At 42.7% G+C, this 23,484-nt stretch overlaps 1 protein-coding gene across 1 annotated transcript in view; it reads right to left on the reverse strand.

Moving 5' to 3' along the window:
* The window catches only part of LOC145354675 (ankyrin repeat and fibronectin type-III domain-containing protein 1-like), an 859,363-nt gene that overhangs the window by 61,469 nt on the left and 774,410 nt on the right, over positions 1-23,484 (reverse strand). Inside the window, exons 8-9 of the mRNA XM_080206110.1 lie at positions 8,192-8,386; positions 5,528-5,641 (exon numbers count right to left, since the gene is read on the reverse strand). Coding sequence (XP_080062236.1) covers positions 5,528-5,641; positions 8,192-8,386 — 309 coding nt within the window. The remainder of the gene's footprint in view (positions 1-5,527; positions 5,642-8,191; positions 8,387-23,484) is intronic.

Raw genomic sequence — 23,484 nt, forward strand, 5'->3', positions numbered from 1 at the left:
ACCTCACATTTTTCCGCATTAAACTCCATTTGCCACCTCTCAGCCCAGCTCTGTAGCTTATCTATGTCCCTCTGCAAATTGTAACATCCATCTGCACTGTCTACAACTCCTCCAACTTTAGTGTCATCTGCAAATTTACTAACCTATCCTTTTACACCCTCATCTGGGCCATTTACAAAAATCACAAACAGCAATGGCCCCAAAACAGATCCCTGCAGCACACGACTAGTAACTGAACTCCAGGTTGAATATTTCCCATCAACCACCACCCTCTGCCTTCTTTCAGCTAGCCAATTCCTGTTCTAAACTGCTAAATCACCCTCAATCCCATGCATCTGTATTTTCTGCAATAGCTTACCATGGGGAACCTTATCAAACGCTTTACTGAAATCCATATACACCACATCAACTGCTTTACCCTTATCCACCTCTTTGGTCACCTTCTCAAAGAACTCAATAAGGTTTGTGAGGCATGACCTATCCTTCACAAAACCTTGTTGACTATCCCTAGTCAAATTATTTCTCGCTAGATGATTATAAATCCTATTTCTTATAATCCTTTCCAAAACTTTGCCCACGACAGAAGTAAGGCTTACTGGTCTATAATTTCCATTTTATTTCCCCAAGCACTCTAACATCCATGCCTTTCTCAACAGTAAGTACCGATGAGAAATATTCATTTAGGATCTCACTCATCTCTTGTGAATCCACATATAGATGACTTTGTTGATCCTCAAGACATCCTTCTATCTCCCTAGTTACTCTTTTGCCCTTTATGTATTTGTAGAATCTCTTTGGATTTGTAGAATCCTTTGCCTTATCTGCCAAAGCAATCTCATGTCTCCTTTTTGCCCTTCTGATTTCTCTCTTACCTGTATTCCAACAACCTCTATACTCTTCAAGTCATCCACTTGATCTCAGCTGCCTATGCATGTCACATGCCTCCTTTTTTTTGACCAGTGCCTCAATATCCCAAGTCATCCACAGTAGCCTACTTCTACCAGCCTTGCCTTTCAGTCTAAGAAGAATGTGCTTACCCTGAACCCTGGTTAACACACTTTTGAAAGTCTCCCACTTTCCAGCCATCCTTTTGCCTGCAAACAGACTCCCCCAATCAACTTTTGAAAGTTCCTGTCTCATACAAACAAAATTGGCCTTGCCCCAATTTAGGATGTTAACCTATGGGGCCAGACCTATCATTCTCCATAGCTATCTTAAAACTAATGGAATTATGGTCACTTGTCCCAAAGCAATCCCTTACTAACACTTCTGTCCTTTCTTATTTCCCAAGAGGAGGTCAAGTTTTGCCCCCTCTCTAGTCGGGCCATCCACAAATTAAATGAGGTTATATTCTTCCCGAATACAATCAACAAATTTCTCTTTATCCAAGCCCCTAGTGCTATGGCTATCCCAGTCAATGTTGGGAAAGTTAAAGTCCCAACTGCTGTCACTCTTTTTTCTGCAGCTATCTGTAATAAAAAACAAAGAAAATTACAGCACAGGAACAGGCCCTTTGGTCCTCCAAGCCTGCGCCGACCATGCTGCCCAATTGAACTAAAGCCCCCTACTCCTCTGAGGACTATATCTCTCTATTCCCATCATATTCATGTATTTGTCAAGACGCCCCTTAAAAGTCACTAATGTATCTGCTTCCACTACCTCCCCTGGCAGTGAGTTCCAGGCACCCACCACCCTCTGTGTAAAAAAATTGCCTCATACATCTCTTTTAGCCTTGCCCCTTGCACCTTAAACTTATTCCCCCTAGTAATTGATTCTGCCACCCTGGGATAAAGCTTCTGATAATCCACTCTGTCCATGCCCCTCATAATCTTGTAGACTTCTATCAGGTTGCCCCTCAACCTCCATCATTCCAGTGAGAACAAACCAAGTTTCTCTAACCTTTCCTCAAAGCTAATGCCCTCCATACCAGGCAACATCCTGGGTAAATCTTTTCTGTACCCTCTCCAAAGCCTCCACATCCTTCTGATAATATGGCGACCAGAATTGAACACTATATTCCAGGTGCCACCTAATTAAAGTTCCATAATGCAGCAACATGACTTGCCAATTTTTAAACTCAATGTCCCGGCTGATGAAGGCAAGCGTGCCTTATGCATTCTTGACTACCTTCTCCACTGCATTGCCACTTTCAGTGACCTGTGTACCCCAATGCCTCTGCCTATCAATACTCTTAAGGCTTCTATCATTTATTGTATACTTTCTAACTATATTAAACCTTCCAAAATGCATTACCTCACATTTGTCCAGATTAAACTCCATCTGCCATTTCTCCGCCCAAGTCTCCAACCGATCTATATCCTGCTGTATTCCCTAATGGTCCTCATCGCTATCTGCAAATCCACCAGTCTTTGTGTCATCCGCAAACCTACAAATCAGTTACATTTTCTTCCAAATCATTTATATATATTACAAACGGCAAAAGTCCCAACACTGATCCCTGAGAATTGCCACTTGTCACAGCCCTCCATTCAGAAACACATTCTTCCATTGCTACCCTCTGTCTTCTATGACCGAGCCAGTTCTGCATCCACCTTGCCAGCTCACCTTTGATCCCATGCCTTCTGCACCAGTCTGCTATGCGAGACCTTGTCAAAGGCCTTACTGAAATCCATGTAGACAACATCCACTGCCCTACCCTCATCAATCATCTTCGTCACTTCCTCAAAAAACTCAATCAAGTTAGTGAGAAATGACCAGCCCTTCACAAAACCATATTACCTCTTGCTAATACATGCACTTATTTCCAAGTGGGAGTGAATCCTGTCTCAAAGAATCCTCTCCAATAATTTCCCTACCACTAACATAAGGCTCACCGATCCGTAATTACCTGGAATAATCTTGCTACCCTTCTTAAGCAAAGGACCTGGACCATACCCTGTGCCGGTACAACGTGAGCGAGACCTTCACGCTGATATATGATAGCTTTGCTCAGTTCTTAGTTGATTGGCTATTCTCCAGTCCTCTGGGACCTCCCCTGTAGCCAGTGAGGATACAAAGATTTTTCTCAAGGCCCCAGCAATTTCTTCTCTTGTCTCTCTCAGTATTCTGGGGTATATCCTATTAGGCCCTAGGATCTTCTCTATCTTAATGCTTCTCAAGAATCCCAATCCCTCCTCCTTTTTGATCTCAACATGACTCAAACTATCTACACACCCTATCTATACACTCTTTCCCAGACTCATCATCCACCAAGTCCGTCTCTTTGGTGCATACTGACGCAAAGTACCCATTTCTTCTGGCTCCATGCATAGATTCCCTCTCCTGACCTTGAGTGGGCCAACCCTCTCCCTGGCTACCCTGTTGCTCTTTATATGTATAAAAAGCCTTGGGATTTTCTTTAATCCTGCTGGCCAATGATTTTTCGTGACCCCTTTTAGCCGTCCTTATTCCTTGATTAAATTTTTTTCTACTTCTCTTGTATTCCACATTTGCTTCATGTGTTCCCACCTCCTACCCTTGAAAAATGCTTTCTTTTTCTTTTGACTAGGTTCACAATAACTCTCATTATTCCAAGGTTCCCAAAACTTGACATACTTATCCTTCATCTTTACAAGAATACACTGGTCTTGAATCCCTAACAACTTACACTTGAAAATCTCCCACATGATAGATGTTGATTTGCCCTCAAACATCTGCCCCAATCTACATTCTTCAGTTTCTGCCTAATATTGTTATAATTAGCCTTCCCCCAATTTAGCACCTTAATTTGAGGACTATACTTATCTTTATCCATCAGTACCTTAAAGCTTACTGAATTGTGGTCACTTCCCAAACTGCTCCCCTACTGAAACGTCAATCACCTGACCGGTGCTCACTCCCCAATACCAGATCCAATATGGCCCTTCCCTGGTTGGATTATCTACATACGGTTGCAAGAAGCCCTCCTAGATGCTCCTTACTCTGCCCCATCCATGCCCCTAGCACTAAGTGAGTCCCAGTCAATATAGAGGAAGTTAAAATCTCCCACCACAACAACCCTGTTACTTTTACACCTTGCCAAAATCTGCCTACATCTTCTATCTCCCATTGGCAGTTGGGTGGCCTATAGTTAACTCCCAACATTGTGATCTCCTTACATATTTGCTTCTCAATTTCCTGCTGACTATTTGGGGACCTGTAGTACAATCCTATCAAAGTGATCTCTCTCTTCTTAGTTCTACCCATATAGGCTCAGTGGGAAAACCCTCAGGTATATCTATCTTTCCTCAGCAGGACATAGATAGGATGCAGGACTGGGCGGAGAAGTGGCAGATGGACTTCAACGCAGATAAATGTGTAGTCGTCCATTTTGGCAGAACCAACGGGATGAACGAGTACACTATCAAGGGCAGAAGTCTGAGTAGTGTTGAAGAGCAGAAGGATCTTGGGGTCCGGGTCCACAGGACTCTTAAATCGGCCTCGCAGGTGGAGGAGGTGGTCAAGAAGGCGTATGGTGTACTGGCCTTCATTAATCGAGGGATTGAGTTTAGGAGTCGGGAGGTAATGCTGCAACTTTATAAGACCCTTGTCAGGCCTCATTTAGAGTATTGTGCGCAGTTCTGGTCGCCTCACTATAGCAAAGATGTAGAAGCTATTGAGAGGGTACAGAGGAGATTTACAAGGATGTTGCCTGGACTGGGAGGCATGCCTTATGAAGTTAGGTTGAGGGAGCTGGGACTCTTTTCCCTGGAGAGACAAAGGTTGAGAGGCGACCTGATAGAAGTTTACAAAATGTTGAGAGGAATAGATAGGGTGGACTCTCAGAGGCTATTTCCCCAGGTTGAAATGGTTGCTACGAGAGGACACAGATTTAAGGTGCGGGGAGGGAGGTTCAGAAGTGATGTTAGGGGTAAGTTTTTCACTCAGAGGGTGGTGAGTGAATGGAATCGGCTGCCGTCAGTGGTGGTGGAGGCGAACTCGCTGGGGTCTTTTAAAAGACTTCTGGATGAGTATATGGGGTTTAATGAGATTGAGGGTTATAGATAGGTCTGTAGGTTGGTAGGTGTTGATGTGATCGGCACAACTCGTGGGCCGAAGGGCCTGTTTGTGCTGTAGTGTTCTATGTTCTATGTTCTATCTCCTCTCAGTGCTGTCTGATGTTCTCTCTAATCAAAAACGCAGCTCCCCCTCCTCTCTTACCTCGTGTTCTATCTTTCCTATACCACCTGAACCCTGGAACACTGAACTGCCAATCCTGCCCTACCCTTAGCCATGTTTCAGATGTAGCCATAAAGTCCCAGTCTCATGTACCCATCCATGCCCTGAGTTCATCTGCCTTGCCCATTAATGAGATTCACGACTGGGACCTCTTCAGTGCATAGAGTGCGGAGTTTCAGGTGAGAAGCTGAACTGTTAGAACAGTCGAGATATTGAACAGTTTTCCCACCAATTCAGCACTTTTGGGAGAATTGCCCCCAAAGTGTCACCTCAACACAGCCAAGGGATTATTATTGGAACAAATTACAAATCATGAAGTTTCAATCATTGAACCACAAACTTTAAAATAAAATGTTTCACAGATCCTTACCTTTATACTTAGTGACAACTGCAGAATTGACACTGAGAGGTTCATGGAATGTCACCTGCAATGAGGTACTGCTGGCAACAGATAACTGCACATGGGTTGGTGCTTCTGGGGCGCCTGTGTATCCAGAACAAGAACAACTGTTCAGAAATTAAACTTTGAGCATGAGTTATCGAAAGCATCATGGAAGGTGCAGATGGGTTAGTTCTGTGAAATGATACATCCGATGGCTCCACTACATTAACAGAGGCATGTTAGAGTATGCAGTTGTTTTGAACCTGATGATAAGCACCTAATGATGTATGACATAACTATTTAGAGGAAGTGCAAAGCAGTGGCCAAGAATCCCTGTGATCGTCATGATTTTTTCCAGCCAGGACAGTACCAGTACCTGCACTGCACTGACCTGGCTGGAAAACATCATGACTATCACAGGAATTCTTGGCCACTGCTTTGCACTTCCTCTAGATAGTTATGTCATACATCATTAGGTGCTTATCATCAGGTTCAAAATAACTTCATACTCTAACTTGCCTCTGTTAATGTAGTGGAGTACCTGCACTGCCAGTGGGCTGCAGGTTTGGTTGCATTTTATGGTATGACTCAGTAACAATTTTATTGGTAATATAAAGTCAGCTCAAACACTACTCCTCTACCACATACACGTATGTATACCTCTGATTACATATTCTACTGTTCGTATTGTAGATTGATTCTATGTGCTGCTGATGCTGCCTGATATGGAATCATTGAATCTCACCATTATTCCCAATCTTATGACAAAATGCATAAGGTACAGGAAAATTTCCAATAGGAAAGTCAAGTACCATGTGTGATATGTGGAAAGTGCCTCCACAGCAGATGGCACAATAGTTTGAACCATGGAATGTACAGCACAGAAAGAGGTCATTTGGCTCATTATGCTTGTGTTAGCTCTTTGAAGGAGCTATCCAAATAATATTATGCTCTAGCTCTTTCCCTACAGTCTGGTAAATGTACCCATTCAGGGAATTATTGAATGCTTAAGTGTTTTTTGAAAGTTGTTGTTGAATCTGCATCCACTGATTCTTTAGGCAGTACATTCCAGATCACAACAATTCTGATTTTCTGCATAATTTTATTTTTTTATGTTACATTTTTTTTTGCCAATCAGTTTAAATCTGTGGCCTCTGATTACTAACCTTTCTACTATTGGGAACTATTTCTCCTTATTTGCTCCATCAAAACCTTTTATGTATCTCTCTATAAGCTACAATCAGCTTCCCCATGTAACTGTTGTCCATCATCATGGCATCATTCTAGTAATCTTTGCAAACTCTCTGAGGCCTTGCCATCCTTCTCAATGTGTGGTGCTCAAAATCAACCATAATACTCCAGCAGATGCCAAATGAAATGATTTATGGTTTGATATAACTTCCTTACTTCTGTACTCTATTCCTCTAGTAATAAAATACATACATGATTCTTGATTTTAACAATCTTCTCAACTTGCCCTGCTACTATCAAAGAATTGTGCACACATACCTCCAAGTCTCTGTTTCTGCACCCCATTAAAATTGTACCATTTAGTTCATATTGCTTCTTCTCATTCTTGAAATCAACATTAATCACTTCACATTTACTTGCTTTAAGTATCATCTGCTATGTGTCAGTAACCTGGGCATCAATTATTTGGAACTGACAGTAGGATTAGAGGGGAATTGAGTGGATTTTTTCAGCCTAAGGGTGACAGGAAACTCATTGCCGGAAAGGCTGCTAATAGCAAAAGCCCTCATTGCATTTAAGATGTCTGTGCACTTGAAATACCATAACTTACAAAAGCTAGAAAGTGGAATTTGGCTAGATAGCGTTTCACAGCTGGCATGGACTTGAAGGGCCGAATGACTTTCTCTATGCTGCAGTTTCCATGTTTTTATGTTATGAAGTGATTGAGATTCTGTCTGTGATGAAGTGGCTGCCATATATTTTACTGCAGCTGGAATCTCAGCCTTTGACTTGCAATCTTTGTGTTGCTAAGCAACAGCTGAGAGTCTTAAAATGGTAGCTGAATTGCTTCAATTTATCTTCCTGAAGGCCGGCCTTACATTCAGCACAAAACAGATGTGACCACTTAACTTCTATTTCCCAAAAACTTTCCCAAATCACTTATAGATTGCCTGTTACTCTCTGTGTGATCAACCAGACTGAAACCAGTTATTCAACACAAACCAGCAGTCGGTTCAGGGACTTCCTTATCTGTGTGTCACCATCATATACTACCTGCAATCATCATGGAAGATTAAGCATTCTTTATCCTGGTTACAGATGGTATTTTCATTTAGGACAACCTGTCACAGCCATGCACTTCCAATGAGGAGCCTACAGATTTCACACCCAGGAATCCTGCCAGCCCAATCTGTCTGCATCACTTGAATCGTCTGTGTTCAGCTTCGTGCATATGAAGCTTTGCCAAACTGAGTTTGTTCATCTCTGCAATTATCTATGAAATCAGCAGAGCTGCCCTGTTTTGCATGAAATATATTGTCTGCTCAACACTAAGCGACCTGCCCACTAAAATGGCTTTCTAAAGGCATTCACGGGAAGGGTGGGACATGGATTTCTAGGGTGAGAAATCACACAGAAAACAAAAGCATACAATACCTGTGCTCTTTGGCCCATTATACTTACGTGCATGTTCAAAGCCAGCTTTCATCCGTTTGAAGAGTCGGTAATGCCACTCCCAGGCTTTCAGTTGTTTCTCTTTGTCTGTGCAGTTTGTATTTGGTGTCTCATTCAGTACCTGTGTGGTTAATTCACTCACACGCTGCTCAGACTCTCGCACCAGTGTTGCTAAGTGTAAGGCCCGACTCTCCAGACTCACAACTGCAACAGGAAATTGACATTAACTATAGTGCATTAGTCTTCTGCTGAATTTTGGCAAACCATCTCTAACCCATGGCACTTTAAGAATCAGTTTCCTCTGATAATTCTTCAACTGGCTGAAGCAACTTTTGAAAGCAACCAGGGATCTGCTTGCATTTTTGTGCTTTATACTCAGGTCGTTGTCAACTAAAATTCACTGACAAGATGGGAAGACCATAGTCTCTTTACTTGGGGAGAGGATTCACTATTCTAACCCCAACAGAAGATTGAGTACTTTTACCTCTTTGCATCTTATACCATTTAACAATTCCAGTGCAGCTAAAGCATGGGTTATAGACAGAGTAAAGCTACCTCCACAGCATCCCATCACACATACTCTTTGCAACCACAGCCTAGCTTAAGAACATAAGAACATAAGAACATAAGAAATAGGAGCAGGAGTAGGCCATCTAGCCCTTCGAGCCTGCCCCGCCATTCAATAAGATCATGGCTGATCTGTTGTGGCTCAGTTCCACTTTCCCGCCCTCTCCCCATAACCCTTAATCCCCTCTCTTATCAAGAACCCATCAACCCGCTTCTTAAAAATATTTAGCGAGGCAGCCTCCACCACTTCAACGGGCAGAGAATTCCAGAGATTCACCACCCTTTGAGTGAAGAAGTTCCTCCTCAACTCCGTTCTAAACCGCCTCCCCTTTATCTTGAGGCTGTGCCCCCTAGTCCTACTGTCTTTTTTGAGCGGGAAGAGTCTCTCCACCTCTATCCTATCCATCCCATTCATCATCTTATACGTCTCAATGAGATCTCCCCTCATTCTTCTAAACTCTAACGCGTACAAGCCTAGTTTATTCAACCTCTCCTCATAGCTCAATCCCCTCAACTCTGGTATCAGCCTAGTAAACCTCCTCTGCACTCCCTCCAGGGCCAAAATATCCTTCCGCAGGTGCGGCGCACAAAACTGCACACAGTACTCCAGCTGCGGCCTCACCAATGCCCTATACAGCTGCAGCAAGACCTCCCTACTTTTATATTCAATCCCCCTCGCTATGAAGGCCAGCATCCCATTCGCCTTCCTGACCACCTGCTGCACCTGCAAGCTGGGTTTTTGCGACTCATGCACAAGGACCCCGAGGTCCCTCTGCACCGTCGCCTGCTGCAGTTTTTCGCCACGTAAGTAATAGTCCTTCCTACCATTCTTCCTACCAAAGTGGACCACCTCACACTTGCCAACATTAAATTCCATTTGCCATTTCCTGGCCCATTCGCCCAGCCTATCTAGATCCTTCTGCAGACTCTCCACACCCTCCGCACAATTTGCCTTTCCCCCAATCTTGGTGTCATCAGCAAATTTCGACATCCTGCACTCGGTTCCCTCCTCCAGATCATCTATATAAATGGTAAATAGCTGAGGCCCCAGCACCGACCCCTGGGGCACCCCACTAGTCACCAACCGCCAATCCGAATAGCACCCATTGACCCCCACTCTCTGCCTCCTATTTGACAACCAATCCTCTATCCACGCTAACACCCTACCCCCAACTCCATGTCCCCTGACCTTCTGCAATAACCTCCTGTGAGGTACCTTGTCAAACGCCTTCTGAAAATCCAGAAAGACCACATCCACCGGCTCTCCTCTATCCACTGCCCTAGACACATCCTCATAGAACTCCAGTAAATTTGTCAGACACGACTTCCCTTTAACGAAACCGTGTTGCGTCCGCCCTATCAAGCAATTCCCTTCAAGATGCCTCGCAATTTCCTCCTTAATGACGGATTCTAACATTTTACCTACCACAGACGTTAAACTAACCGGCCTATAATTCCCCGCCTTTTGCCTGGCACCCTTCTTAAACAACGGCGTAACATTAGCCGTTTTCCAATCTTCCGGCACTTCCCCGGAATCCAGCGACGTCTGGAAAATAACCACCAAGGCATCCACTATAACCTCCGCCATTTCTTTCAGAACCCTCGGATGCATTCCATCCGGTCCTGGGGACTTGTCCACAATCAGCCCCTCCAGTCTGTCGAGCACCACCTCTCTAGTAACAGTAATGTCATTAAGACCCTCCATTCCTACCACCTTTCCATCGCTAACACCCGGCAAATTATTCACGTCCTCCTCCGTGAAGACAGAAACAAAAAAGTTATTCAAGACCTTAGCCATATCCCCATCCCCTACCACTAGCTCCCCTTTCTCATCCTCTAAAGGACCAACGTTCACCCTAGCCAGCCTCTTCCTTTTTATATATTTATAAAAACTCTTGCTATCCTTTTTTATATTAAGTGCTAGCCCAGCCTCATAGCTTCTCCTACCCTCCTTTATCAACTTCTTTGTCAATCTTTGTTGACATTTAAACCTTTCCCAATCCTCTTCTCGCCCACTGCTCTTAGCTACTCTAAATTCCTCCGCTTTTAATTTAACACTTTCCTTCACCTCCTTCGTTATCCACGGCTTATTACCTCTCTTCCTACTGTCCTTTTTAACCATCGGAATAAATTTCTGCTGAGCACCAAGAAAGATCTCCTTAAAGATCCTCCACTGCTCCTCAGCAGACCTACCTTCCAACGCACTCCCCCAGTCCACATTCGCCAATTCTTCTCTCATCCTACCATACTCCCCTCTATTCAAACAAAGGACGTGTGTCCGGGAACCCACTTTCTCCTCCTCCATCTGCACCAGAAACTCCACCATACAATGATCACTCTCTCCAAGAGGATCCTTCACCGCAAGGTCCCTAATTCTACCCGCCTCATTACATAGCACCAGATCCAAGATAGCTCGCTCCCTCGTCGGCTCCAACACACACTGTTCAAGGAAATTATCCCGGCAGCATTCCAGTCCCTCCACATCTCTACATCATTGTCCCATTAATCACACCCAGGGTAGGCACAGCATGGGTTTGATATGGAATAATAGGTTTTTAAAAACAATAATCAAGGAAAACATCAACAGGCACTTGCAATGGTCTGTGTTAATTAATTAATAAGAGACTGCAACATCTGTAAAAGGCTTGACTAATCTAATTTATTTTTTGGTGAAGTAACAAAGAAGGTCAATGAAGGGAATTCAATGGATGTTGTCTGTATGGACTTTAAGAAAGTGCTTGACAAAGCACCACGTAAAGGGTTGGTTAACAAAACTGAGGCTCATGGCAAAGTAGGGTCAGTGTCAACTTGAATAAATATTTGGCTAAAGAGCAAAAAAGTGAGTCATGGTAAGTGGTTATTTTTCTTACTGGAGGATGGGAGACAGTGGTGTTTCCCAAGGGTCAGTGCTAACAATCACTGCTTTAACTTAGATATTGAATACAACGTAAAGATTTATAGATTTTTGTTATGCAAATACATTAAGGTGCATGGAACCAAGTTGGGCAGGCTAGGATCAAGGTCATTGTTATTTTCTGAGGGCTCTTCTTGAGACTTTTTTCGAGGACTACCTTTTAAATATTGGTAGATACTAAAATTTCAATATTTGCCAATAATACCAAACTTGGAGGAGTGGTCAATAATGAAGATGATGCCAATCAACTGCAACAGGACATAAGTAGACTAGCAGCATGAATAGACAGTGAACAGATGAAAAAGCACTAAAACCTGGAAATGAATGGCATTGATCTGAACTGGAATTCCATTTTTATGTATAGATGATCAGTTTGGAGCAGTATCAGTTTTGCTGGCTTTTCCTTCTCAAAGGAGTGTCAGATGATGCATTTTGGCAGAAGGAATAGGGAAAGATAAAATGTACTTAATTCACAGTTCTAAACAGTGACAGAGGAACATGAGATGTATGTGCATAGATCTTTGAAGGTGGCAGGACATATTGAGAAAATGGTCAACAAAACATAAGGAATTTTGGGCTTCATAAATAGAGGCATTGGGTACAAAAGCAGGAAGATATGCTGAATCTTTATAAAGCTCTAGTTAGGCCACTACTGGAGTATGGCATCCGGTTCTGTTCACCACACTTTGGCAATCATACGGGGGTCTTTGAGAGCATGTAGAAACTATTTACCAGAATGGTTCCAGAGAGGAGTGTTCTAGCTACAAGGCTAAGTTGAAGAAGCAGGAGCTGCGTCCCTCAGAGCAAAATAGATTAAAGGGAGATTTGCTAGAGGCGTATGAGATTATGGCAGATTTGAGTAAGGCAGACAAGGAGAATCTGTTCCCTGATGGTACAAGAACAAAGCAATACAGACCTAAGGTTTTGGGCAAGAGATGCAAGGGAACTGTGAGGGAAAACCTTTTACTCAGCAAGTGATAATAACCTGCAAGTCACAGCCCATGAGGTGGGAGCAGACATGGTAAATGATTTCAAAGGAAACTGACTGGACACTTGAAGGAAATAAACTAACAAGGCTATAGAAATTGATCAGAGGGCTGGGACTGACTGTGTTGTTTCACAGACAGCCAGCAGAAATTTGTTCTCTTTCTGTGCCATAATTGACTAACAGAGTAAAGCTGTCTCTGCTCTACAATATATTTTAACCCCAAACATAAGTTTAAGTTTATTTATTCAAGTCACAAGTAGGCTTACATTAACACTGCAATGAAGTTACTGTGAAAATCCCTCAGTCGTCACACTCTGGCGCCTATTCGGGTACACTGAGGGAGAATTTAGAATGGTCAATGCACCTAACCAGCACATCTTTTGGACTGTGGGAGGAAATCAGAGCACCTGGAGGAAACCCACACAGACACAGGGAGAACATGCAGACTCCACACAGACAGTGACCGAAGCTGGGAACAGAACCCAGCTCTCTGCTGCTGAGAGGCAGCAGTGCTAACTGCTGTGCCACCATGCCACCTCTTAGATGAGAGTGCACATTTTTGCATTCATTGATGTCATGAACCATAAAAGCCACACTGCACGTTTTTCCCTTTCTCCTCATTGACCTTGCTTCCAAAAAGCTTCTGTTAGGCCCCATGTGTGACATGCTTCTAGTGCCTTGCACACATGGACATTCTTTGCAAGTAAGTTCACACTGTACAGCTGATTCTCTGCTATCCTACTGGTTGGGGAATTGTAAATGAAGTTAATTCAACAATGGATGCTTTCAGTGAGTCTATATGGTGAGTATTTTTATTCATTCAGTACACAACAGAAAAATGGTGACAAGACTAGGAATTTGTTTTACATATCATTTATGAAACTAACAACTAAAGGACATTGTTACAGACGTTTTGGGACTTAAGTTAACTTTAAGGACATTTTGGAGAATTTGAAGGATGTACAGTGTGTTCAGGTACAGCTCAGTAGGTCAGTAGAGTAAGTAATTGGAAAAAAGCGGCACAACAGACATATCTGGGGACAATGGAGGAATTTAATCCTAAAAAGAACTGGTGTAAGAGCAAACAAAGATTACATATTTGGCTGAATACAAATAAAACCAGAGATGAGATAAATATAAAAGCAAATTATTGCAGATGCTGGAATCTGAGACCAAAAGAGAAAATGCTGGAAAATCTCAGCAAGTCTGGCAGCGTCTGTAAGGAGAGAAAAGAGTTGATGTTTCAATCCAGATGACCCTTTGTCAAAGCTAAAAGGCGTAGAAAATGAGAGACATTTATACTGCAGGGTGAGGGAATGAAAGATGAGTCATTGCCATAGAAATTAAGGGAAAAGACTGCTAATAGCTATCCACAGAGAATAAAGGGTGTGAATGGCCAAATGGCAGAAAAGCTGTAAGCTGTGACAGATGAAGATGTTGGGTTGGGGTGGTGGTAGGAGAAAAGATGGGACAGAAGTAGAATGGGTAGAATGTAGAGAAAGGGAAGCTGGGTGGTGAGGGGCATGGCCAAGCACTGCCCATGGCACATGTCAACTTGGCAGTTGCAACCTGTGCTGGGACAGTGCCAGGCGGGAGCCCCAGTAGGATCCTCATAGAAGGGCATGTTTGTGTAGTTTGGAAGGAGACAGCATTCATGGAAGTGGTGAGGAAATGCTGGCGCTTATTGTTGAGGGGAGAGGGAAATGCTCATGCTGATGGAGATGCTGGCATTGATGTGGGGTGGGAGGAGAGCTGCCGATGTTTATGGGTGCAGGAGGAGAGATACCAGCATTGATGAGTGGGAGAGGGTAGGAGAGAGATGCCGGTGTTGGTGGTGGTGGTGCGGGGGTGGAGTGGGGTTGATGGAGAAATGCTGGCATTAAATGGGGAAGGAGAGATCCCTTGAGATCTCTGTAGTGGAGTGGCAGGAGGTTATTTTGCCCTTTAAAAAGGGCACCCTGATCACAGTGCAGCTGGCTTTACCAACATGTTTAGGCCCTGCCCCTCAAAATGACTGTGTGAAACATGCCCCCCCTGTTTTTCAAATGCAAATAGTTGTCCTCTTCAGACAAAAGGAATATGTCCACACATTGCAGCTTTTTGGTTATGTACCCCATTACTTTCCATTGGTAAAGTAGGGAACAAAATCTCTCTGATGGGAACAAATTGGATTAAGATGATATGGTTAATCTGGGCTGAGGTTTTTTCCTTGGAGCTCAGAGATGGGATTTCCTTAGAGATGGGATTTTCCACCCCGCCCACAGCTGGAATTTTCTGGCCACTGAAAGTCAATGGACTTTGGCTGGCTCTCCAAATTTTCTGCCATAAAAATGTCCTGCCATGAATGGGTCTGGGGAATCTGGCCAATATGTCTAACATTAAGAAAATGCTAAGGGAGAACAAAGTGTTCTTTAAGCAAGGAAGACCAAATGATAAAATTTGGCATCACAAGGCCAAATTAAAGATGAAGAACGATGTACAGCCGACAGTTTGTAAAACTAGTTCGGTGCTTTATGCTCAGTTAGAAGTAGGAGGTAAAGAGCTGGACAGATTAGAAAGAACAGGGACAATTAAGGAGTTGAAGAGCCACAAGGACTGCCCCCAACATGGTGTTTCAAAAAAAAGGAAAGGTTCATTCAGATTTGTAGACATTATAAGCAAACAGTAAATAAGGAGATCGAGAATGATACTTACCACTTCCTACCAGTGAAAATTTGTTTCCTAATTTAGCCAGTGAAAAGTTTTTCATGAAGATAGATCTGTCAAATGCATACTTGCAATCAGAATTAACTGTCATGAGCAAGGAGTTGCTTACCATTCAAACAAGCAAGAGATTATATCCATACAAGAGGTTATCATTTAGCGTCTACTGCTCCCGCAGTGTTTCGGTGTCATGGATCAGGTATGAAGAGGGTTAAAAACAGTATGCTGTTTCTTAGATGACATTTTGATTAGCAGAAAAACAGAGAAACAGGACATTGTAAGGTTGAACAAAGTTGATCAACTCCAAGGAGAATGGCATCAAAGCTAACAAGTACAAATTTGCTTTATGCTATCAACTCTAACATACCTGGGTCACCAAATAGATCATGAAGGTATCCATCCAATATGGAAGATGGTTGAGAGAATTTTGAAAGCAAAGAGAACAGAGAAGAATATAAAAACTGTGAGAAGAACATAAAACATTCATAAAGAATTTTTGTGTTATTCTAAGTTCACTCCTGACTTAACACATTTGCCCACTGTTCCAACTACTCAAAGCTTAGGAAGTGATCAGTGGGGTGTCAGAGATTATTTGAAGAAACAGAGAAAGAACTATGGATTAACCTAACCCGAATATCCCAAGATGTGCAGGTAAGGTTAATTGGCCATGCCAAATTGCCCTTTAGTGTCAAGGGACTAGCAGGATAAATACAGGGATAGGGTCTGGGTGATGTTGTTGTCGGTGCAGGCTCAATGGGCCAATGGCCACCTTCTGCACTGTTGGGATTCTATGAACACTTAGGTAATGGTGTTTCAATCCAGAATAAACCCAGTAAACAATTGTTTATCATAGGATGCTTCATCACAAGGGTTAGATAGGGTGGTATCAACATGGGGAAGCCTGTAGCATATGCTTCACATACTTCACCATGGATTACTCTCCAGAATCGGTTGCAATCTTGAACACACGCATCTCCATCAATGACAGTCACTTCAGCAGTTCACTGTACCGAAAGCCCACAGATAATCTCATGATGCTTCACTTCTCCAGCTTCCATCCTAAACACGTTAAAGAAGCCATCCCCTACAGACAAGCCCTCTGTTTACACACGATCTACTCAGATGAGGAGGATCGCAACGGACGCCTCCAGACACTGAAAGAAGCCCTTGTAAGAACAAGATCTGACACCAAACTCATCAACTGACAGTTCCGATGTGCCACAGTGAAAAACCGCACAGGCCTTCTCGGAAGACAAACACAGGACACAGCGGGCAGCGTACCCTTCGTCTTCCAGTACTTCCCCAGAGCAGAGAAGCTATGACATCTTCTCCAGAGCCTTCAACATGTCATTGATGAAGACAAACATCTTGCCAAAGCTATCCCCACACATCCACTACTTGCCTTCAAATAATTGTGGAGTCTCAAACAGTGGAGGTGCCAGTGTTAGACTGGGGTAAAGTGGTCACGGGCATTCGGCCTCTGATCTTCGGGTAAGCCTTCTCCAAGGCGCCCTTCATGACACATGACCGCGCAGAGTCGCTGAGCAGAAACAGATAGCCAAGTTCCGCACACATGAGGACGGCCTCAACTGGGATCTTGGGTTCATGTCACACTATCTGTAACCCCACAACTTGCCTGGACTTGCAAATCTCACTAGCTTTCCTGTTTGGAAACAATACGTATCCTTTTAACCTGTGCTTGAAGCTCTCTCCACTCACATTGTCTGTACCTTTAAGAATTGATTAGCTGTAAAGACTCACATTCCAATCATTATGCATGTAAATTGAATCTGTGTCTTTGTGCCCTGTTTGTGATCAGAACCCCCACCCACCTGACAAAGGAACAGCATGTTCCGAAAGCTTGGGGTGTTTGCTACAAATAAACTGTTGGACTTTAAGCTGGTGTTGTGAGATTTCTTTTGTTTTCAACCTCAAACAGACCATCGTACGCACCAAATTACCCAGCCTTCAGAACAGTGACCACAACACCACACAACCCTGCCACATCAAGCTCTGCAGGACATGCCAAATCATCAACACGGATGCCATCATCTTACATGAGAAGACCATCCATTAGGTACACGCTACATACCCTTGTGACTTGGCCAACATTGTCTACCTGATACACTGCAGGTAAGGGTGTCCCGAGGCATGGTACATTGGCAAGACCGTGCAGACGCTACGACAACAGGTGAATGGACACTACTCTACAGTCACCAGGCAGGAATGTTCTCTTTCTGTTGGGGAACACTTCAATAGTCAAGGGCATTCTGCCTCTGATCTTCGGGTTAGTGTTTTCCAAGGCGGTCTTCATGACACACAACAAAGCAGAATCGCTGAGCAGAAACTGATAGTCAAGTTCCGCACCACATGAGGGTGGCCCCAACCTGGATCTTGGGTTCATGTTACACTATATGTAACACCCACGACTTGCCTGGGTTTGCAAAATCTCACCAACTGTCCTGGCTAGAGAAAATTCACATCTCTTTAACTTGTGCTTAACTCTCTCTCCACTCACGTTGTCTGCATCTGTAAAGACTAGTTACCTGTTAAGATTCACATTCCAACCATTATCTTGTAATTGAGTTTGTGTCTATATATGCTCTGTTTGTGAACTGAACTCTTCACTCACCTGATGAAGGGGCAACGCTCCGAAAGCTCGTGCTATCAAATAAACCCGTTGGACTTTAACCTGATGTTGTGAGACTACTTACTATACTTTAACAAAGTCAGAGTAAAATTACTCACAAGTTAAGAATGGGGCATTGGTAATCATAGATGGTGTTACAAAATATCTGTGCTAGGAATTCGGTAAGTATAAAGTTGTACTAAATTGGATGTTCTTTAGTAAAAGCAAATTCAGGGATATATTTTGGAAACAAAAAGTAATTTCAGATAAAATGGTGTGTTTAAGTTTAAGTTATTAATATACTGAACTGTCAGTGTTCTTGTCGTGTGTTTTTCTTTTCTGTTACTTTAATAAATACTCTTTACTAATTGTTTACACAATGACTGGATTGGTTCCTTGCTAGATTGTACATAATTCCTCACATTATTCCAAAGAAATATACACCACTAAGAACCAGTGTTTCAAGTTATCCTTTGGGGTTTTGAGATGTTCTTGCAAGTAACATCAGTGGAGTTCTTAACAAAATTGAGGGCACTTGGCTGGAATCTTGAGAAGCATATTTCCTTTGGATGTAGGGGATTTATGACTTCTTAAATGTAACTAGAGTGAGAAACACATGGAACTCAGTGAGAAAGTATTATTTTAAATAAGGAGACTGCAAAGATGGCTCTTGCTCGAGCCCAGGCTTATTTGGAAGTAGACAATTTTACCCCAGCAAATATGAAAAGTACCTAAAGGTAAATTGATGTAATGGAATTGGCAGATAAATTGGATTATCTACAGGATCCAAGAAAGCTGAGGTAATTGAAAACATAACAACACATTTAAATATACAAGAAGTGTCAGACAGACCTAGTACTTCGAGAAGTGACTGAATTAATTCAAATTATAATAAAAAAAGGAAATAGAAATGAAGAAATTAGAAATGGAAGAAAGAGAGTTTTCCAAAGGGAATTGAAAATGTACAAGTTAGCAATGGCAGAAAGAAAAAAGGATAAAGAGAGAGATCATTAAATTAAAATACAGCGAATTGCAGCAGGAACAGCAGAGATGACTAAGGAAGACAGTATTTCTAGACATGAGCTAGAATTTTTCCACCATGCCTATGCCAGAATTGGCTTGCAGAACGGAATTCTCCGTTGGCCTCAGGTGGGATTTTACGAGCCCCGCCCGAGCAAGGTCATAAAATACTAGCCATGAACCTCGTGTAGAGATGGAAGGGTACTTTTAAAATTTAATAAAAGGGACACGGTGGCATTTTGAATGCCTTTGAAAAAATAGCTAAACAGGTGAAATGCCTGCAAAATATTTAGACACTGCTCTTACAGTTTAAACTTGTCAGAAGGGTAGTGAAGTCTACGCATCTTAGTCAGGGGAAAGGTCTGAGGACTATGAGACAGTGAGGAGAGCTATACTGAGTGTTAAAGGTTTACAGACAAGAGTTTCTAAATATAAGAAAACAGTTTAGACAAACTTATATTGAATTTGAAAGGGTTAAAATAAAATAATTTTGATAATGGGCAACAGTATTAAAAATAGGAGAAACCTATGGAGCCTTTAGAGAAGTAACATTGTTGAAAGAATTTAAAAACTTGTTACCAACAGTGATAAGGACTCATGTGGAGGAACAAAGTTGTACAGTGGTTAGCACTGCTGCCTCACAGCAGGAGGGACTCAGGTTTGATTTCCGGTTTTGGTCACTGTGTAGTGTTTGCATGTTCTCCCTGTGTCTGTGTGGGTTTCCTCCGGGTGCTCCGGTTTCCTCCCGTAGTCCAAAAGATGTGCCGATTAGGTACATTGGCCTGTTAAATTCTCCCTCAGTGTACCTAGACCAGCACCAGAATGTGACGACTAGGGGTTTTCACAGTAACTTCGTTGCAGTTAATGTAAACCTACCTGTGACATGAATAAATAAACTTTAAAACTTCAGTTAAAACTGCAAGACATGCAGTGGAGCTTGCTGGCGATTATGAGTTAGTTGATTGGTCAAAGCTTTTCATTTGACACTCATTTAATTCTGAGAAAGAAAGAAAATGGAAAGATGTGAGGACAGCCAAGGAAGGGAGGGAGCAGTTGAAAATTCCAAGGAGACTTCACCTCAAAGTAAAAAAGACAGTGCTAACAGAATAAGAGAAATGAGGAAAGTTAGCTACTTTCATTTTAATAAACTGGGCCACACCAAATCAGTATGTTGGAGATTCATAAGGAAAGACAATTGGTGTTATAAATCAGAAACTGGAGAACAGGAAAAGCAGGTAAGATTAATTATTTTATTTACAGAGGAAAAGAGCAAACAATAGGAATGAAAATATGTGCACAAATGGTACAGGGACAGAGTGGTGTGATTTGTTTAAGGATTTCTGGAGTAATCATACCACCTTGTTCTGCTCCCTCCTCCTCAATCAGGTGGTGAGCTGGGATGATTGCATGCAATACTAAAAATCAGATTCGCTCCCGACGCCAAATGATTTGGTATCTTCCCAGACCCTTTTTTATGGCAAGAACCACCTTGCATCCAACATGAGTCCAAAGCCTATTAGTGTGAATTTAAATGCATTTCAATATCATTAAAAAGGTCAACGTGCTATCGTTCCCCTTCAAGAACCTCCTCACCTCACAAGCATGACGTAATGCATGCTCAAATCAACATGCATCCATTAGCAGTCTGGGTCAGGTGTAATAGTAGTGAAGGGGTTGGGGGGGGGCGGGGGCAGGGGGCAAGGAGTTGAGTACCACTAGCACCAGCTCCTGGAGTGCGCACTAACCATGCCCTAAAAATTCTCATCCAAATCATTAATATAAATAGCAAATAACAGTGGGCCCAGCATCGATCCCTAAGGCACACCATTGGTCATAGGCCTCCAGTTTGAAAAATAACCCTCTACAACCTCTTCTGACATCAAATCAATTTTGTATCCAATTAGCTACCTCACCCTGGATCCTGTGAGATTTAACCTTAAGCAAAAACCTACTATGTAGTACCTTGTCAAATGCCTTGCTAAAGTCCATGTAGACAATATCATCTGCGCTGCCCTCATCTACCTTCTTGGTTACCTTTCAAAAAACTCAATCGAATTCTTGAGACACGATTTTCCCTTCACAAAACATGCTGACTTTCCCTATTCACTTCTTACCTCTCTAAGTGCCTGTAGATCTTGTCTATCAGAATACCTTCTAACAATTTACCCACTACAGACATTTGGTTCCCAGGCCTTTCCCTGTAGCGCTTCTTTTGCTGCCCTCCAATCTTCAGGCACCTCACCTGTGGCTGTTGATGATTTAGATATTTGCTAGGGGACCGCAATTTCCTCCCTAGCCTCCTACAACGTCCTGGGATGCATTTCATCAGGTTCCGGGGTTTTTTCGACCTTGATGCACTTTAAGACTTCCAGCACCACCTTCTCTGTACTATGAAGACTTCTCAAGACATCACTTTTTATTTCCCCAGGTTTGGGGGTCCACAGGTCGGGAGTTGGTGCTGGCTTGGGGATCATGTTGCATGTATTCCCCTGGCTGTTGAATGATCTCTGAGGGTTACTATGAAGGCAACTCCCAACCCCACTCGAGTCGCTCTGGTTGCTCTGCCAGCTGTCTACTGGACAGGCTTCGTGGCTGACTGCTGACATTCCATCCCAGGCCCCACTAACTGTAACAAGCAGCAGTTCTGGCAGCTGTTGCCCCAATCAAGAGAGCTCTGCAGGGAGGAATTATGAGCACAGAATGAGACAAGTGAGATCAGATATGATCTTTAGCAAGCTGAATGAAAATGAAACAGACAAAGGGAAAGAGACTGATGTGTTTAATTGAAAGAATCAGAGCAGGGCGATTCCAAATTAAAACAAATCTATCAGATGGCTTACTCAGCATTAAAGTTCAGTGTATTCCTGAATATTATTATGTAAAGGACTAAAGCACCAAGAAGTCATGAAAAAATGGTGAACACCACATGCTAATCCAGATGACAAATGGGCAGGAACAACAAATTGTATTACCTCTTGAGTATAAGAAAGAGATTCTAAAGATAGCTCATGAAATTCCATTAGGGAGATATTTTGGCATAAAGAAAACCCAAGCAAAGATACAAAAACTGCTTTTACCGGCCCAGAGTACATAAAGATGTAGTTAACTTCTGCCAAACTTGTCACACTTTTCAAGCAATAGGGACACCACAAGCTGAAATAAAGCCAGTGCCTCTGATCCCTATTTCAGCTTTTGTAAAACATTTTACAAGAGTTCTAATCGACTGTGTAGAACCAGTGAAGACAATGTGAAGTGCAAATTGATAAATTGTTAATTATTATGGATATATCCACTAGATTCCCTGAAGCCATACAATTAAGAACCATTACAGTCAGGAGAGTGATAGAGGATTTAATTAAATTCTGTACTAGATATGGTTTACTGAAGAACCTACAATAAGACCAAGAGTCAAATTTCATGTCAAGATTTTTTAAAGAGGTTATGTCTATAAAACAGTATAAATCATTGGTATATCATCCAGAATCCCAAGAAGCATTAGAGAGGTAGAACATAGAACAGTACAGCACAGTACAGGCCCTTCGCCCCTCAATTTGTGCCGAGCTATGTCCAAACCCAAGGTCAAGCTATCCCACTCCCTATCATTCTGGTGTGCTCAATGTGCCTATCCAATGACCGCTTGAAAGTTTCTAAAGTGTCCGACTCCACTATCTCAGCAGGCAGTGCATTCCACACTCCAACCACTCTCTCAGTAAAGAATCTACCTTGGACATCCCTCCTATATCTCCCAACATGAACCTTAAAGTTACACCCCCTAGTAACAGCTACATCCACCCGAGGAAATAGTCTCTGCACGCCCACTTTATCTATCCCCCCTCATCATCTTATAAACCTCGATTAAGTTGCCTCTCATCCTCCTCCGCTCTAAAGAGAAAAGGCCCAGCTCCCTCAACCTTTCCTCATAAGACCTACCCTCCAAACTAGGCGGCATCCTGGTAAATCTCCTCTGCATTCTCTCTAATGCTTCCACATCCTTCTTATAGCAAGGTGACCAGAACTGCACACAATATTCCAAATGTGGTCTCACCAAGGTCCAATATAGTTGCAGTGTAACCCCATGGCTTTTAAACTCAAACCCCCTGTTAATAAACACTAACACACTACAAGCCTTCTTCACGGCTCTATCCACTTGAGTGACAACCTTCAGAGATCTGTGGATATGAACCCCAGGATCTCTCTGTTCCTCCACATTCTTCAGAACCCTGCCACTGACCCTGTAATCCACATTCAAATTTGTCCTACCGAAATGAATCACCTCGCACTTATCAGGGTTAAACTCCATCTGCCACTTTTCTGCCCAGCTCTGCATCTTATCAATGTCTGTTTGCAGCCTGCAAGAGCCCTCCACTTCATCCACTACTCCACCAATCTTGGTGTCATTAGCAAATTTACTAATCCACCCTTCAGCCCTCTCTTCCAAGTCATTGATAAAAATCACAAATAGCAGAGAACCCAGCACTGAT

The sequence above is a fragment of the Carcharhinus amblyrhynchos genome, chromosome 18, assembly GCF_965287045.1.
Source record: "Carcharhinus amblyrhynchos chromosome 18, sCarAmb.v2.hapA, whole genome shotgun sequence".
NCBI classification, from domain to species: Eukaryota; Metazoa; Chordata; class Chondrichthyes; order Carcharhiniformes; family Carcharhinidae; genus Carcharhinus; species Carcharhinus amblyrhynchos.